This window comes from Carlito syrichta, unplaced genomic scaffold (assembly GCF_000164805.1).
Source record: "Carlito syrichta isolate Samal-C Ts95f unplaced genomic scaffold, Tarsius_syrichta-2.0.1 Scaffold290134, whole genome shotgun sequence".
In the NCBI taxonomy this organism is placed as follows: Eukaryota; Metazoa; Chordata; class Mammalia; order Primates; family Tarsiidae; genus Carlito; species Carlito syrichta.
In genome coordinates, this window is record NW_007234230.1 from 717,036 (window position 1) to 735,100 (window position 18,065).

The 18,065-nt window shown below is 43.6% G+C and overlaps 1 protein-coding gene across 1 annotated transcript in view; it reads right to left on the reverse strand.

Annotated features, from left to right (window-relative positions):
• Window positions 1-18,065, reverse strand: part of CTCFL (CCCTC-binding factor like) — a 36,025-nt gene that overhangs the window by 14,758 nt on the left and 3,202 nt on the right. Inside the window, exons 3-7 of the mRNA XM_008054410.1 lie at window positions 9,954-10,124; window positions 9,505-9,638; window positions 6,329-6,449; window positions 5,610-5,759; window positions 2,151-2,311 (exon numbers count right to left, since the gene is read on the reverse strand). Of these exons, the coding sequence (XP_008052601.1) occupies window positions 2,151-2,311; window positions 5,610-5,759; window positions 6,329-6,449; window positions 9,505-9,638; window positions 9,954-10,124 (737 nt within the window). The remainder of the gene's footprint in view (window positions 1-2,150; window positions 2,312-5,609; window positions 5,760-6,328; window positions 6,450-9,504; window positions 9,639-9,953; window positions 10,125-18,065) is intronic.

An 18,065-nucleotide genomic window follows, 5' to 3' on the forward strand; every position in this document is an offset into this window, starting at 1 on the left:
ATGAACGTAATTGTACACCTAACCCTTAACTGTACCCCACAAAACTATAATAAAAATACTGATTAATTATTAAAAAAAAAATAAATAAATAACAACCCAACTACATGTTAGTGTATTTCTGTATAGTTATATTATCTACTTTTCAAACAAAACAAAAAAACCCTGATGTCTGTCTTAATAGGTAAGGTTCCTGGTTAAGATACAGGCTGCAATCTTTGGAACATACTTATATACAAAACTACTCACTGTGTATCTGAAATTCAAATTTCACCAGGTGTCCTGTATTTTAATCTGCTAAGTCTGACAACACTATGAAAATATTCCAAGTGGAGTTCTCCCCTCAATCTGCAGGGGGAAGGTTCAAGTAAATGGAAAAAAAAAATCTGTTCTTACAAACATATAGTTGAAAAACAGAACGACATTTTCATAGTTTTTTCAGTATGTGGACACCCTTCTATCACACCAAAACTCAACAAGTGGCAATTTTCAAAGGCTGGTTGACAAGTGCAACCTGAATCCTATCATAAACTTTTATGGGTTCTCTGTTACGTGATGATCTGCTGGTCTACCTCTTACTTTGAAAGGCTCTTCTGCCCAGGCAGAATTCTGTAACAGCACGGATGGGTCATATGGAAAATACCAGTTTACTAAGTTATGGAGATCTTCAAAATGTTGACATATTCATTATGCAACATAAAAATTGCTTTCTTAAAATCACCCCAGCTGGGCTCGGTGGCTCAGCCTGTAATACCGCGCCTTGGGAGGCTGAGGTGAGTGGATTGCCTGAGCCCGCGGGTTCGAGACTCGCCTGGGCAACTTGGCAAGACCTCATCTCCACAATAAATCAAAAAATTAGTCGGGCATGGTAGCGTGTATCTGTAGTTCTGCTCCTTGGAAGGTTGAGGTGGAAGGATCGCCAGAGCCCAGCAGGTCGAGGCTGCGGTGGCTGGGAGTGTGCCACTGCACTCCAGTCTGGGCGACAGAGTGAGACTCCAACTCAAAACAACAACAACAACGAAAAAAATTACCCCATCTTATCAGAAGAGTCATAAGTATTAGAAAACTGTAAAACTCATTGTGGGGTATATACATGTTCTGAAAGTCTAATTCTAATTTCTCCTGAAAGGTGAAACTGTACCCTTGCTGACACATGCTTCTCCAGGAGGGACAGGCTTCTCAGCTACTGGGCTCATGCCGTTCCTGTCTGAGGACTTGACTAGTAACAAGTAAGTAGAGCTCGCCTGTCATGCTCTCCCGAGTGAAAGTGGCATTACGTGAGGACATGGCTAGTCGGGCTGGCAACTCAGCCAGACATACTTTCTCCAGCAACCTCCGGGCTTCGAAGGACAGTGGAGGGGTTTATGCCAGGTCCTACCTCATCACACAGAATATCAAAGCAAGTGTTTAGGGTCAAGATTCAGTGAAGCTAACTACTTTTACTGCTCCTCCAAGGACATTTGTAAATGCCCTTTGTTTTTGCTGCCAGTGCGTGAAGGAGAACACAGTGATGACCAGCCCTGCTGGGTGTCGCTGCCTTGATTTGCGTGAAAGTACCACCGCTGCTTAAGTACTGTGAAGGCATGTCAATGCAGAAGAAGGGCAAGGGATGTCTTGGCGTTATTATGGCAGTGGTTTGGATGTTGTGCGCCCCTAGTGGGTCACAAGGACCAACAGGGGCCTGTAAACATTTTTAAAGAACCATTGCTGTGGGCTGGGTATGGCGGCTCATGCCTGTAACCCCAGAACTTTGGGAGGCTGAGGTGGGAGGATTGTTTGAGCCCGAGGGTTCAAGACTAGTCTGGGCAAAATAGCAAGACCCCATCGCTACAAAAAGCAAAAAAATTAACCAGGCGTGGTGGCACATTACTGTAGTATCAGCTCCTTGGGAGACTGAGGCAGAAGGATCACCTGGGCCCAGCAGGTTGAGGCTGTGGTGAGCCGTGATTGTGCCACTGCACTCCAGCTTGGACATCAGAGTGAGAACCTAACTCAGTTACAAAAACAAAAAACAAAACTGTTGCTTGCTCATGGCTGCCTTCTGGTCATCCTGAATAGGTTTATTACAAAAAAGTGTAGCTTTTCCCCATGTTCTCTGAACCGCAGGGAAAGCCCCCACCCTCCCCCTCCTCCCCTCTGCTCCAGCACCATACCTGCTTGCAGGCATAGCTGCAGTGCTGGCACCTGAACCGCTTCTCGTTCTTGTGCGTCTTCTGGTGCTGGATGAGGGTGTAGCGCTCGTGAAAGGTGGCTGGGCAGTAGCGGCACTTCATCTCCGCAGCTTTGTAGGAGTGCAGGTTGCGCAGATGGACGCCTGCAACAGCCAGGAACACGGTGCCCTCAGGAGTGTGACTTCCTGTCCGCCCATTCCCCTGGCCTCGTGTTGGAGTTTCTCAGCCCTGGCATGCTTCCCATTTGGAACCTCTAGTACTTCCTTGGAGAAGGGGGTGTGCCGTCCTGTGTGCTGTGGGAAGTGGTCCGCAACCTTTTGGGCATCAGGGACCGGTTTGGGGAAGAAAATTTTCCCACAGACGGAGGGTAGGCAGTGGTGATGTGCAGTTAGACCTCACTGCTGATGTTGGTCTGTATTTGCAGCCGCTCCCCGGCGCTAGCATCACCTCCTCAGCTCCCCCTCGATCATCAGGTATTCGATTCTCATGAGGAGCCGCAACCTGGATCCCTCGCATGTGTGGTTCGCAGTAGGGTTTGCGCTCCTATAAGAATACAATGCCATGATTGATCTGACGAGAGGCGGAGCTCAGCGGTGATGCGAGTGATGGGGAGCAGCTGGAAATACAGATGAAGCTTCACTCACTTGGCCAGACGCTCACTTCCTGCCGTGCGCTCCTGTTCCTAACAGGACTCACCCTGGGGTTGGGGACCCCTGCTGTGGGGTGTTCAGCAGAATCTCTGGTTTCTATCCACTAGAAGACAGTGTCTCCTACTCCTCCCCAGTGGTGAAAAGCAAACTACCTCCAGACATGGCCAAATGTCCCCATGGGAGCATTAGCTCCCGGCTGAGAGTCACTGCTCCAAGTTAAGAGAACAAGAAAATGCATTTTAATACCTTTTCAACATGGAGTTGCATGTTCTATAAAGTAGGTCAGATTTGACCTAAAACGTCCATTTAACAAAGCACTTTGGGAACTTATGATGGGGCAGGTGGATTTAGGATAATGTTAAGATTGTTTTGAAACCATGTCCCAAGAGCTAGATACCAATGACTAGATGCCTCGGTTTACAGAACAGGTGACAAGAAAAGAAACAACTTATAAAAGAAACCTTTGCTGAAAAGTTGAACCTGAGTGCCCCCCCAAAATCAGGGGCCAATAGACATTCTTGAGTTCACAGGACACAAATAAGCTGAAGCACTGACATCCTATCCTCTTGTAAGGTAACAAAACTGGCTGAAATTGGTGTAGTCAACGTGGCCACCCAGAGTTTGTGCAGAATGAGCTTGCTGATGTCATAGCCTGAATTTCCACCTCATGAGTCGTGCCGAGTTCCTCCCTGCCATCTGCACAGGGCCCATGAGGAGGCACTAAAAGATAACTGTGCCTGCCCAAGCGCTTTCCAGACACCCTTTCCATCCACCATTCACCTATTAATCCCTGAATCCACCCCCAACCCTTTTCTGATAAAATGACTGCCATAAAGTCAGCACAGGGAGACAGACAGGGGCGGACTCCTGTCTCCTGTGTGTCAACTAGAATAAAAAGTGTTTTTTTTTCTCTTGGACCTGGTGATTCTATGAAAAAATTATATATTTTTAAAAAGATTTTTAAAATATTATATATATATTTTATTATATATATATTTTATATTTTTTAAGATTTTTTTTCCCTCAAAACCTGGTGTCATGGTATTGGATTCTTGTGTATCAGACAGCAACCCCCTTTTACCCAATAGCAGTTTTACATAAAAATATATAATCTCTGAATTTTACCTTTTAAAAATTCACATGTACAAGGCAGGGCATGGTGGCTCACGCCTATAATCCCAGCATTTTGGGAGGCTGAGGCAGGAGGGCTGCCTGAGCTCAGGAGATCGAGACCAGCCTGGGCAACATGGGGAGGGAGGCCTCATCTCTTCAATAAGTCAAAAAAATAGCCAGGTATGGTGGCGTGCACCTGTAGTCCCATCTTCTCAGGAGGCTGAGGCAGAAGGATCACCTGAGCCTAGCAGGTTGAGGCTGCGGAAGCCATGATTGTGCCACTGTCCTGTAGCCTGGGTGACAGAGTGAGATCCCGACTTGAGAAAGAAAGAGAGAGAGAGAGAGAGAGAGAGAGAGAGAGAGAGAGAGAGAGAGAGAGAACCTACATGTTCTGTTAGTGGTTGATGCCCTATCATTTCCTATGTCGAAACTGACCTGATATATGTGGTAGAGTCTACTTGGAGATGCTCTTGGATAATTGTGTTCGTCTAAGGCTAAAGTGTATTAGTTTTGTAAGACTTTGTGTAAGAGGCCAAAGAAATAAACTGGCAGCTTGTGACGGAGGCATATCTTACACATACGGGTTAGATGGTCCAAGAGCCTGATTTCCCACACAGCAATGGGAAGATGGCATGTGCTTACAGGGCTCTTCCAGGGGATGTACAGAGTGGGTCAGCTGCTGGCACAAGACAGAAATGACACGACTTTGCCAAGGTGTCAAAAACATCTCATATCCTTTCTTGGCAACTGGCTCGTGATCCCCGTGCCCCACCAAGTCCCGCTAGGCTCTGCTGTTTTCAGTATCTATGGCAACCAGAACAGAATGTTCCAGATGAAAAGGAAAAGTTAAGACTTTGTAAAACACCTTTGCCCTTTCAGAAATGTTTTCAAAACAGTTCGCCTTGTCTCCAAATATCTTTAACTGGTAAATGTGTGCTTCTGCTAACATATTTTAAGTGTCACAAGGTCATATATTTTGGAAAGAGAAGTAAGACTTTGTACAAAGGGAGGCCCAGGAATCCTGGGACAAAAAAGGGAGGATCATTCACTCACATCCACCCCACCCTGACCTGCTGCTAATGCCCAGGTGCTTTCCCTGCGGGTGGTGTCAAATCCGACTCCCAAGTCCCACTTCTGCTGTGTTAGGACGTGGACTGCCCACCTCAGGCCCGTTTCCCTTGCTGGAGTGAGCTCCTTATGAGGGGATTACGTCTTGGGTCTTCCTTTCGTGCCCTCGGCTCCCAGAACTTTCTAGGCTCACAGCAAGGGTTAGTAAAGCTTGCTGAGTATCACAGGGCAGAAAACTAAAAAGTGAGGACCTTGCAACCCAGTCGCCTCCTGGTGCCCCTGGTCACGTGACTCACACTACATCCCTGAGCCCCAGTGTCCTCATCTCTAAAAACAGGCCCAATGTGGACTACAATGACACCCTTGAAAGACCTTATCACGTGTCTGAGAACAGACCCAGGCCAGGACTCTGAAAACATGCTAGAAAACTGCACTTATGAGTTCTGGCCACCAGATGGTGCCACAGGACCGCTAGAAAAAACGTGTCCCAGGGAGAAGGTTCCGAAAGCAGCCACCTTGTGGCATCAAGGCCAAGGCTCCACAGGTTTCCAAGCCGTGCTCCAAAGAGCCAGTAAACCCTGCAGTCAAGGGGGATCACTGAACCACTCACGCAGGTCACTCTTCCTTGCAATGATGGCGGCGCAATGGGGACACTGGTACTTGGGGACATTCTCACTGTGCTTCTGCAGAATGTGTATCTTCATGGTCCCGCTCTGGGTGAATCGGGCGTGGCAGACGTGGCACTCGTACGGCTTTTCACCTGCGATGCGGATGACAAGACGTCCCCCTTGAGCCCTGGACACAGAAGCTTTTCTTCTACTCCCAAGGACCCCTTCTCAACCCCTTCCTCATAGTTAAATCCCCAGTTCCAGTTCAAAGATTCTGACATCAATGATGCCCAGCCATGTCCACCATGGCCCAGAGATGCACAGTGGGGCTGCAGCACAGTATTCATGTGGCCTCCCTTAATGCTAACTAAATGCAAAGGTACAGATCAAAATCTGAGGCTCACAGGCTGGATACGGTGGCTCATGTCTGTCATCTCAGCAACTCTGGGAGGCTGAGGTGGAAAGATTGCTTGACACCAGAAGTTTGAGACCAACCTGGACAACACAGCAAGACCCTATCTCTACCAAAACTTAGCTGGGCATAGTGGCACATGCCTGCAGTCCCAGCTACTCAGGAGGCTGAGGTGGGAGGATCCCTTGACCTCAGGAGGTTGAGGTTGTAATGAACTACGATTACACCACTACACTCCAGCCTGGACAGCAGAATAAGACCTTGTCTCAAAAACCTCTGTTCACTAGGCCCTGTGCAGACAGGCTTCACCTGAGTGGGTCCGCATGTGGCGCTTCAGCTTGTAGGTGTCCTTGCTGGCATAGCTGCATAGGCAGCACTGGAAGGGGCGCTCGCCTGTGTGGGAGCGGACATGGCGCTTCAGCTTACTGGCCTAGGGCACAAATGAGAACAGTCATTGCAATGCATGAGGTGCCGGGTCGCCCGCTGACAGGCACTGTCAGGGAGATCCGAACTAATCAGGGCTTCCCATGGGAGCACCAGGGCATGTCCCGCTCATTGGAAAGACACGACAAAGCCATGGCTCTTCATACTTGTTGCGGGTGTGTGTGAGCTGATCATAACCTCACTGCCCAGCGCCACCTGGGAGCCTACTCTTACTTCTGAGGCAACCTTCACTCAACAGCTGTAAAAAAAATTAGACCCCACCGTCGAAACTCAAAGCCAGAAAAAAACATATGTTGCGTGAAGTGGACGTCTTGAAACCGTCACTTTTTAACAACAGAGCATCGATATGTGGCACTTCACAGTCACAGGACCCTGCCCCGACTGTCCGGAGTCACCGCACATGAGTGGAGAAAGACCCTCAGTTAGGACGTGCAGGGATGACGTGATGGTTCTTCATAAGAAATTTTAAGTAGAAGAAATCTGATGCTAATGTGATGAATGCTGCATCTAGCAATTAGTTAATTAGCACACAACATCATACCTCCCACAGATCACTGGCTGTCTGCCGACTGACTGCCTTCTAGAACTATTCCTAGTCTGTATTTGCTTATCATGGGCCCATCTGATTTCGGCAGGAAACGGGGCAGTCAGCCACACTCAGACTACAGGTGTTAGAAAGCCCACGTCAGTCCTGTGGGTGACCCCAAGTGAGGTTACACTGAATCTGCTTCCCTGTAACTGACAAGTACATGAAAGTCTGAAGAACATTTAGAGCAAAAAAATAGGTTAGAATGACAAATAAGATAAAAACCAAAAACTTAGCTTAACTCTTTAGAAGAAAAAGGGATGTCTTCAAGTGTATTAGAAAGCAAAACAAAGAGAACTTTAAAATTGTAGCATGAGACCTGGAGCGGTGGCTCAGGCTTGTAATTCCAGCATTTTGGGAGGCTGAAGTGGAAAGTTTGCTTGAGCCCAAGAGTTTAAGACCAGCTTGGGTGACATAGTGAGACTTCATCTCTCCAAAACTTCAAAAAGTTAGCTGGTTGTGGTGGTGTGCACCTGTAGTCCAAGTTATTCGGGAGGCTGAGGAGGAAGGACTGCCTGAGCCCAGGAGGTCGAGGTTGCAGTGAACCATGATTATGCCTCTGTACTCCAACACTCTGGCCTGGTTGACAGAGTAAGATCCCAACTACAAAAAAATTACATATATATGAGGGGGGACCCCCAAAACCAGAATTTATTTATTAAAAATTGTGTATTGATTCTTACATGGTTAAACCTCAAAGTCACCGTCAAAGTACTCTCTATTTGATGCAAACACCTACTGAGATGTTTTTTCCATTGTTCAACACAGTTTTTGAACTCATTAATTTTGATGCCTTTTAGTGCTTCTGCTGTTTTTTTGTTTCACCTCTTCCACATCGGCAAAGACGTTTCCCTTTGAGGACTTTTCTTCATCCAGGGAAACAAAAAAAAAGTTGCTTGGGGTGAGATCAGGTGAATAGGGAGGATGGGGCACAGAGGGTCATAACATTTTTGGTCAAAAATTGCTTTACAGTCAGTGCAGTGTGGGCAGGTTCACTTGTAGATCACTCATCATGAAATGGGCTAATGCACTGAAAGAATCGCCAAAAAAAATTCGCTGAAGCCAAATGCAGACTCTTATAATGCTAGCTGGTACAATGAGGTTGACGGGCTCCTAGAATACTTACCTAGCAGGGGCAGCCTGTACGATAAGAGGCCCACAATCCAAAAAATAATTCCTTTTGGGGGGGTCCCCCCTCATGCTACATATATATATAGCATGAAAGGTCTGAGAAGGATACATGGTATGAATGATCAAAGGTGGCTGTGGATGAACCTGACCCTGGCTGGCTTCTAGAGGTGGGACGGGTGGATAAGGGGAGTTCAAAAGCTTTCAAAAACAGGTGTATCTGTCCCACAGCTCTGACACATTCCTGATGGCACACATGTGAAGGGATGGGATGGGGGAGCAAACCAGCCCAGCAGGATTTAGAAGCTAAAAAAAGGGGGCTGTGGCAGCAGCAGAGACCAGGTGTAGAGGCCGTCTCTACAGGCTGTGTGCTAATGGCTAACCTGAGGAAGGGGACTGGTAGTCCCATGACGTGTATGCTGAGAACTGGCGGGATACCCACAAATCCCTCCCAGGGCTAGGACTCATGTGGCTTTGTTCTTGGGAGACTTCATTTTGTGTTCTCACACGACAATCATGACCTTTCACTCAGATGAGAAATCATTTTTTAAAAATAGTAAAAGCAGAAAAAAATTCTGGAATCAGCTCCTGAGCCTGTCTGTGAAATGTCCTAATTTATGAACGTGGTTGCACCATTACTGTATTTAACTTTTGGCTGTTCCCTTTAACTTAGTTCTGTTTGAGTGTGTTGTTTACCCGACTGGGCTCAAAACTGGGCCCCAGGAAGCTGCTTAAACACCGCGGGTCCTTAAGAATTAGCTGGTGGAAAACTGACATTAAAAAGTAAAGACAGTGTTCTGCCTGTCTCGTGCCCAGCACTGCCAGACCTGCTGCAAGATATAAACAAAACAACCCAGTCAAAATGACCACGATGCATGGCTGAAGTCTGAGAAGGTGGTCTCTCTGTAATTAAGGGCAGAGATGGCCTATGCTTAAATCTTCAAGCGAGTTGCTTCATATGTGACCAAGCAGCACTGATGTAAACTCAAAAATGTCACCAAAAATTCCGACCAGATCTGTGCTCTGTTAGAGCAAATACATTTTGATTTTGTAGCACCAAGTACTTTGTAAAACACAGAAATTTTTAACAAACTTGAGAATTATTTCTCGGCCTTTGTATATTATTTTTACTAATCAGTAATCTAAGAGAAAAAGAAATCAAATTTTCCATCTTAACCTTAGAAAACAGAATGCATGTTACTTTCTGCATACATTTTACATGAATATGTCTTCTTGTAACAGATTCTGCTGTGAGTTACACTTAGCATAACTTTCCCAGCCACCTCCATTAAGACGCCACAAGATTCAAGTGTGAGAGGGGACTTACTTCCACACTGGCGTACTTGCACATGGAACATTTGAAGGGCTTCTCATGAGTGTGTTTATAACGTCTGTGACGGATGAGCTCCCCGCTGGTGACAAATGCCATGTTGCAGTCTCCACACTTATAGGGCCTGGTTCCTGTAAAAATCACACACTTAAGCTTTTAAAACAAGATTTAACCACAACACTTCCAAAGAATTTATCACTTTTAAATGACACTCTGTCTCAAAGTGCCTTAGAGATCGAGAAGAAGCTCTTTAAACTATAAATACTGCACTTGGATATGAGAAAAAAGTCTTCATAACAGTCAGCATTTTTAATGGAAATTGTAGAGACAAAGAGACACAATGAAAGTACAACACGGCATGATTTTCACATAGACACAGGTAGGCTTGCATTCTTACATAAGCCTGAACACACGTCACTCGAGGGAGGCTGCTTCTTGGATGCTACCTGTGTGGGTGTTGACATGGTTCCGCAGAAGAGTGACCGTGCGGAAGGCTTTCAGGCAGAGGTGGCACAAGTGAGGCTTCTCGCTGGTGTGAATTTTTTTGTGGCGATTAAAACTTGAAATCCTTGAGGAGGTGAATCTGCAGACATCACAGGAGAAGATCCGCTTTGCTCCTGCAGGCAGAAGACACAGAGTTTGTATATCTGTAAAAATCTCTCCTTGGAAATTCAAATTCCATTTAAACACATCAGTGGTATGTGGCAGACCCCCTTCTCACAATAGGTCTTGCCATTGATATTCACAAGTTTCTCTTGACAATTCAGGACACAAGGTTTCTGGGTGACAAGGTGACAAGCAATGCTTTTTTCGGGGGGGGTCAAAGTCTCACTCTGTCACCCAGGTTGGAGTGCAGTGGCATGCTCACGGCCACCATAGCCTTGACCTGCAGGACTTAGGTGATTCTTCCGCCTCAGTCTTCCAAGTAGCTGGAACTACAAGCATGTACCACCTGCCCAGCTCATTTTTTTTTTTTAATTTATTTATCATGGAGATGAGGTCTTGCCAAGTTGCCCAGGCTAGTCTCAAACCTGTGGGCTCAAGCAGTCCTCTCACCTCAACCTCCCAGAGTGCTGAGATTATTGGCATGAGCCACCACGTCCAGACAGCTACACTATTTTTAACTGTTCCAAGATCAGTCGACATTTGTGCCTGGGCACATGGTAGACTAGATACAGAAAATGCTCAGGGGAAAAGGGCTCAATGTTCAGTCTATCTATCTTTCTATCTATCTATCTATCTATCTATCTATCTATCTATCTATCTATCTATGAGATGGGGTCTCACTCTGTCATCCAGGCTGGTATGCAGTGGTACAATTATAGCTCACTGCAGCCTTGAACTCCTGGGCTCAAGTGATCCTCTCGCCTCAGCCTCCTGACTAACTGAAACTACAGAGGCACATCACTGCGCCCAGTTAATTAAAAAAAATTTTTGTAGAGATAGGGTCTCTCTATGTTGCCCAGGCTGGTCTCAAACTTCCAGACTCAAGCGATCCTCCTGCCTCAGCCTCCCAAAGTGCTGGGATTACAGGCATGAGTTACTGCATCTGGCCTCTCAATGTTTTTGAATGCCTCACATATCAAAGAGGGCACAAGGTAAAGCTTAGCACCTGCCTAATGTGGCAGCCCAAGAAGAGATTCTCCCATAAAGATAGGCCCTGAAGGCAAATGATCTCTCTAGGGTGAACTAAAGATAACCACCCATCCCTGCATCCTCCACCCCAGCCAAGAGACTGAGAGAAACCATCCAAGATGGTGCTTCCTAGAACCACAATCACTAGCTATATGCGACTACTCCAACTGGATTTAAGGTAATTAAAATTAAATAAAATTGGGGCTGGGATGCCTGTAATCTCAACACTTTGGGAAGCTGAGGTGGAAGAGTAGCTTGAGCCCAGGAGTCTAAGATCAGCCTCGGCAATGTAGTGAGATCCCCATCTCTACAAAAAAAATTAAATTAAAATTTTAGTTCCTCTGTTGTAAGCCACATTTCAACTGTGGCCACATGGGAATAGAGTCCACTGTACTGAACAGTGAAGATACAGACCATCTCCATCATCCCAGGACGTCCTCTTGGACAGTGGTGATCTAGCACCAACAGAAAAGTGAAGGGATTCTCCACCAGAAGATTGCTCACAAGAAGGGATGCAGCCCCAGCGAAAATTTCTTGGAGTGGTTCTCTCCTTGTCCCTGGGAGTATGTGGTTTAAGACGTTTTTGATCATTACAACCTAGCAAAAATCAATACATACCATCTCTCAAAGAGCCCACTTTCACCCCAGGCTTCAAAGAATTTGCAGAGATGACAGCAAAAAAACAGCTCATGGTGAATAAATAAGATGCCAAAACAAGGACCAGCAGAAAAACAAACAGAAGACTCAGACCTACAAGGACGTCAGATGTTGGAATTATCAAATATAGAATATAGCTGTGTGATGAGTGAGAATGCTGGCGTAAGGAATTCCAAAAATGCACCCATCCCTCCATAAAAACAATGACAAAATGGGCAAAAACAGGTCAGAAACAACTTTTTCAGGACACTGGAAACTAATCAAAAGCTTCCTGTTACCAGGGGAACACTTAATCTTAAAACATAGCTGATTCTTGGTAAAAAGAGAGAGCTTGGTGGAGTTCTAACTTATTTTGGTTCTATTACCTGCTCCCTAACTCAGGGCTAATCAGGACAATAACAATTGGAATGTACAAAACCAGTGCCAGAAAGCAGAATGGGTCTCACTCACAAACACTGTAATTCTTTGACCTGACCTGCCTAGTGGCTCCTGGAAGACCCCTTCCAAAGGTTTGCCATTATCTCACCTAACTTGGAACTTGCTCAGAGCTAAATAGGTTACTTGGGATAAGGCGGGTGGAGGAACAGTCACTGAAAACATTTACAGGCAACAGATCACAGGGCAGACTGGGTGCGTTGACTCACACCTGTAATCCCAGCACTTTGGAAGGTGGAGGTGAGAGGACTGCCTGAGCCTAGGGGTTTGAGAACAGCCTGGGCAACTTGGCAAGATCTTGTCTCTATAAAATATAAAAAAATTAGCCAGGCATGGTGGCGGGCACCTGTAATTCCACCTGTAATTCCAGCGGGCACCTGTAATTCCACTTGGAAGGCTGAGGTGGAAACATTGTCTGAGCCCAGCAGGTTGAGGCTGCGGTGGCCATAAGCATGCCACTGCACTTCAACCTGGGCAGCGGAGTGAGACTCCGACACAAACAAACAAAAACAGACAAAAGAAAACTAGTTAGGGCAAATAACAGACTAAACAAAAACCTTGGAAGGAAAGGCTGAGGAATGAGATGCTTTGGGAAATAAGGACTTTTGACAAGCACCAACATATTCCTAGGGATACAGAAGGTCACAAACATGTCCCATGGCTTAGGAATAGCCTGGAAAGACTCCAAGCTCTCACCCCTGTTTCACCTTAAGGCTTAGAGGAAGCAGGAAGTGAGGGTTAAGACAAAGTTATAAACTTCCTGGATGAATGCTGGGAAGGCCTTCAGCAAAGACTGTGAGACATTTTTTTTTTTTCAGGTGTTTAAGGAAATCTTTGTCCAATCATCAGCAGAGATGTCAACCCCGGGGAGGGGGAAAATATGTCTTACAGTGTTGCCACACTGGAATGTTCAAAATGTATTGGAATGTTCAAAATGTCCAGTTTTTTGGCAAAAAAAAAAAAAAAAAATACAAGACATGCAAAGAAACAAAATATAGTAGCCCATACAGAGAAAAAACAGAAATTGTCCCTGAAGAAATCCACACTTGGACATACTAGACAAAGATTTTAAACTGACTGTTTTAAATATGTTCAAAGACCCCCCAAAAAACTGAGTCTGAAGGACTAAAAGAAAGTATGAAGAGGATGCCTCACCAAATTGAGAACATCATACAGAATTTATATTTAAAAAATGAGAAATTCTGGAACTGAAAAGCACAATACGTGAAATAAAAATTCACTGCAGGGGCTCAACAACAGATACAAGTGAAAAGAAGGAAGAATGAACAAACTTGAAAATAGGTCAACTGAGATTATTCAGCTTGAGGAACAGAAATACAAATATTGAAGAAAAATGAGCCTAAGAAGCTGGTGGGACATGATCAGGCCACTAACATATGCATAACAGGAGGACCAGAAGTGGGGCAGGGAGTAGAAAGAACATTTTAAAAATAATTGCCAGACTCCCCAAATTTCATGAAAAATAATCTATACAGCCAAAAAACTTAAATTAAAATAAACCCAAAGAAAGCCACATCAAGACACGCCATGATCACACTGTTGGAAGACAAAGAATCTTGAAAGCAGTTGGACAGAAGTGACTTGTCAAGCAGCAGTGAGACTAACAGCTGATTTAGCATCTGAAACCATGGAGGTCAGAAGGCAATGGAATGGTATTCAAAGTGTTGTAAGGAAAAAAAAAAGCCTGTTAAACAAGAATTCTATGTCCAACAAAGGAGAAATTAGCAAAATTAAATTAAAACTGAGTGAGTCTGTCATTGGCAGACGTACTAAAAAATGCCAAGGTGACTCCTACAGGCCCACATGAAGGGACATTAGACTCAAACCCACATGAAGAGGTAAAGGGCACTGACAAAAGTGCCAGCATGGTCAGCACAAAAGACAATATGCACACTTGGCCTGTGACTCCTCTGGTTTCCTATCTGACTAAAAGACAGTGGCATTAAACAACAATTATACTTCTATGTTTACAAGCACACAATGTACAAAGATATACTCTGTGACAATAACAACAAAGAGTGGGGAATAAAATATACAGGAGCAAAGTATTTTAATATACAATTGAAATTAAGTTGGCATTAATCTGCACTAGACTGCTATAAATTGGGAGGATAAATATAATACCAAGAGCAATCAAAGAAAATAACTCAAAAATATATAATAAAATAAACAATAAACTAGACCAGAGCTATTCAATACAAAAGAAAGCAATAATAAAAGAATGGAAAAATAAAAGACATATCATATTTCAAAAACAAACAGAAAACTGGAAAAGTTCATTTTCATCAGTAAGGCAATTAAGCTCTCCAATAAAAAGGCAGAGATTGGAAGAAAGGATAATAAGCATGATGCATCTATTGGCCTTCTACAAGAGGCTCATTTTAGATTAAAAGTTACAAATAGACTGAAAGTAAAAGGATGGAGAAAGATATTCTATGCAAACAGTGACCAAAAGGTAACTGAGATGGCTATACTGATATCAGGCAATATAGACCTTAATATAAAAGTTGATATAAGAGACAAAAAATATATTATATAATGATAAAAGGGTCACTTTATCATAAAGATATAGCAATTATAAACATATATGTACTTAATAACAAACCTACAAAATATCTGAAGCAAAAACTGATAAAAATGAATGTAGAAACAAGTCAATAACAGTTAGAGGGTGGGTGGGATGGCTTGTGTCTATAAACCCAGCACTTTGGGAGGCCAAGATGGGCAGATTGCTTGAACCCAGGAGTTCAAGACCAGCTTGGGCAATATAGCGAAACCTCAACTCTACAAAAAATAAAAAATTAGCCAGTGTGATGGTACACAACAGTAGTCCCAGTTACTTGGCTGCTGAGGTGGAGGGATTGCCCGGGCTCAGGAGGTCAAGGCTGCCATGAGCCATGATAGTTGTGATCATGCCACTGCACTTCAGCCTGGGTGAAAGAGTGAGAAACCCTGAATTAAAAAAAAAATAGTTGGAGACATCAATGTCTCACTTTAACAATTAGAGAGAAGATCAGTAAGAGAACAAAAGACTTAAACAATACTATAAACTAAGCAGACAGAATAGACATCTATAAAACACTCTACCCAACAGCAGTAGAATGTAACATTATTCTTGGGTGCCTATGAAAAATTCTCCAGGATAGGCCGTATGTTAGGCTACAAACATATTGAGACAAACATGTCTCAACAAATTTAAAAAGACAGAAATCATACAAAGTATTTTTTCTGACCATAATGGAATTAAATTAGAAATTAATGACAAAGGAAATTTAGAAAATTCACAAATATGTGAAAGTTTAACAACACATTCCTAAATGACCAGTGGGTCAAAGAAGAAAGCACAAGAAAATCATAAAGGACTCTGAGATGCATGGAAGTAAAACACAAGATACCTAAACTTGTGGTATACACCTAAATCAGTGCCCTGAGGGAAGTTTTTTTAGCTGCAAATATTTACATTTATAAAAGAATAAATATTTCATATTAATAACCAAACTTTATGCCTTGATGAACAAGAAAAAGAAGATACATTTAGACCCAAAGTCAGAAAAAGAAAGAAAATAGCAAAGAGTAGAGTAAAGGTAAATTAAATGGAAAAACAATAGAGAAACATGAACAAAGTTGAAGCTGGCTCTTTGAAAAGATTAACATTGACAAAACTTTATCTAGACTTGTGACCAAGGGGAGAATAAAGAACACACAAATGACTAAAATCAGGAAGGAAAGTGGGGACATTCCTCCCAACTTTATGGGAATAAAAAGGATTGTAAGAGAATACTATAAACAATCATATGAGAACAAACTAAATAATTTAGATAAAATGGAAAATTTCTAGAAATACACTAACTACCAAAACTGACAAGAAGAAACAGAAAAATTTAACAGATCTATAAAGAGAGTGAGTCATTAATTAACAAACTTCCCCAAATGAAAACCCCAGGATCAGCTCAATTCTCCTGATTAATTCTACCAAATGCTTAAATATTAATGCCAGTCCTTTTCCAACCCTTAAAAAAAAAGAGGAGGAAACACTTTCTAATTCATTGTTTGAGGTCAGTATGCCTTGGATATTAAGCCAGCAAAGACATTAAAAGAAAACTACAGACCAATATTCCTTATGAATACAGATGCAAAAAACTTGTAAAAGCATTGTACAAACTCCAACACCCATTCTTGCTAATACTCAAAAGCTTGGAATAGAAGGGTTATGGGTTGAATTGTGAAGCCCACAAAAATATGTTGAAGTCCTAATGTCAGATTCCTGTGGATGTGATCTTGTTTGCAAAAAGGGTCTTTGCGGATGAAATCAAGTTAAAATGAGACAAACTGGTTGAAAGTGGGTTGTGTTCCAATATGGCTGGTGGAAGAAGAGGAAAAGAGACCCAGGGAGAACTCCAAGTGGTAACAGAGGCACAGACTGCAGTGATACAGCTATAAGCCCAGGCATGCCATGAATGCTGGCCATACCAGAATCTAAGAGTGAGGCATGGGGTACATTCTCCCCAAGGTCTTCCATGAGCTCTGCCGACACAATTTCAGACTTGTAACGTCCAGAACTGTGAGAGAGATTTCTGTCATTTTAAGTCATCCGGTTTGTGGTGATTTGTCATGGCAGTCCTAGAAAACTAACTCAGGTGCCAATTTAAAAATGGGCAAAGGATTTGAATAGGCATTATTCCAAAGAAGATACACAAGTGGTCAACAAGCACAGAAAAAAAAAATACTCAACACCATCAGTCATTAGAGAAATGCAGATCGAAACCACAACGAGATACCTTTTCACCACTGCTAGGGTGGCTATGATATAAAAACAGTAATAGAATGAAAAATAAGTGTTGGTGAGGGTGTGGAGAGACTGGAACCCTCATGTGCTACAGGTAATGCAGCTCCCATGGAAAACAAAACAGAGTAACCCTATGAACTGGCAATTCTTCTCCTAACTATGTACCCAAAATAACTGAAAACAGGTGTTCAAACAAACACTTGTATGCAAATGGTCATAACAGTACCACTCACACTAGCTAAAAGGGGGAACCACAAAATATACATCAAAGGATGGACAGATAAATAAAACGTGGTGCACCTATACAATGAGTATTATTGAGCCATTAAAAAGGAATGAGGTAGGCCAAACGTGATGGCTCATGCCTGTAATCCCTACACTTTGGGAGGTTGAAGCAGGAGGATTGCTTGAGCCCAGGAGTTCAAGACTAGCTTGGGCAATATAGTGAGACCCTGTCTTTACAATACCCCCACCCCAAATTAGCAAGGTGTGGTGGCATGCACCTCAGCCTACTTGGGAGGCTGAGGCAGTCGGATCGCCTGAGCCCAGGAGGTGGAGGCTACAGTGAGCTGTGATTGTGTCACTCACTGTACTCCAACTTGGGTGACAGAGTGAGTCCCCAACACACACACACACACACACACACACACACACACACACACACACACACAAAAGAAGTACTGTTACAATAGTGATGAACCTTGAAAACTTTACCCTAAGTGAAAGGATCTAGACAAAAAGTCCACATGGCATCTGTGTATGATTTCATTTATATAAAATGTCCAGAACAGGAAAATCCAGACACAAAAAGTAGATTGGTGGTTGCCAGGGCCTGTGGGAGGGTGGGGAGTGGCTGCCTAATGGGTACAGGTTTATTTTGGGGGGATAAAAATATTCTGGGAGTTGATAGTGGTGATGGTTGTTCATATCTGTGAATATATCAACAGCCTGCAAATTAGCTCGAAATGGGAGCATCTGGGGTGCAACCTCTTGATTTAAATACAGGAGAAACTACTACCCACAA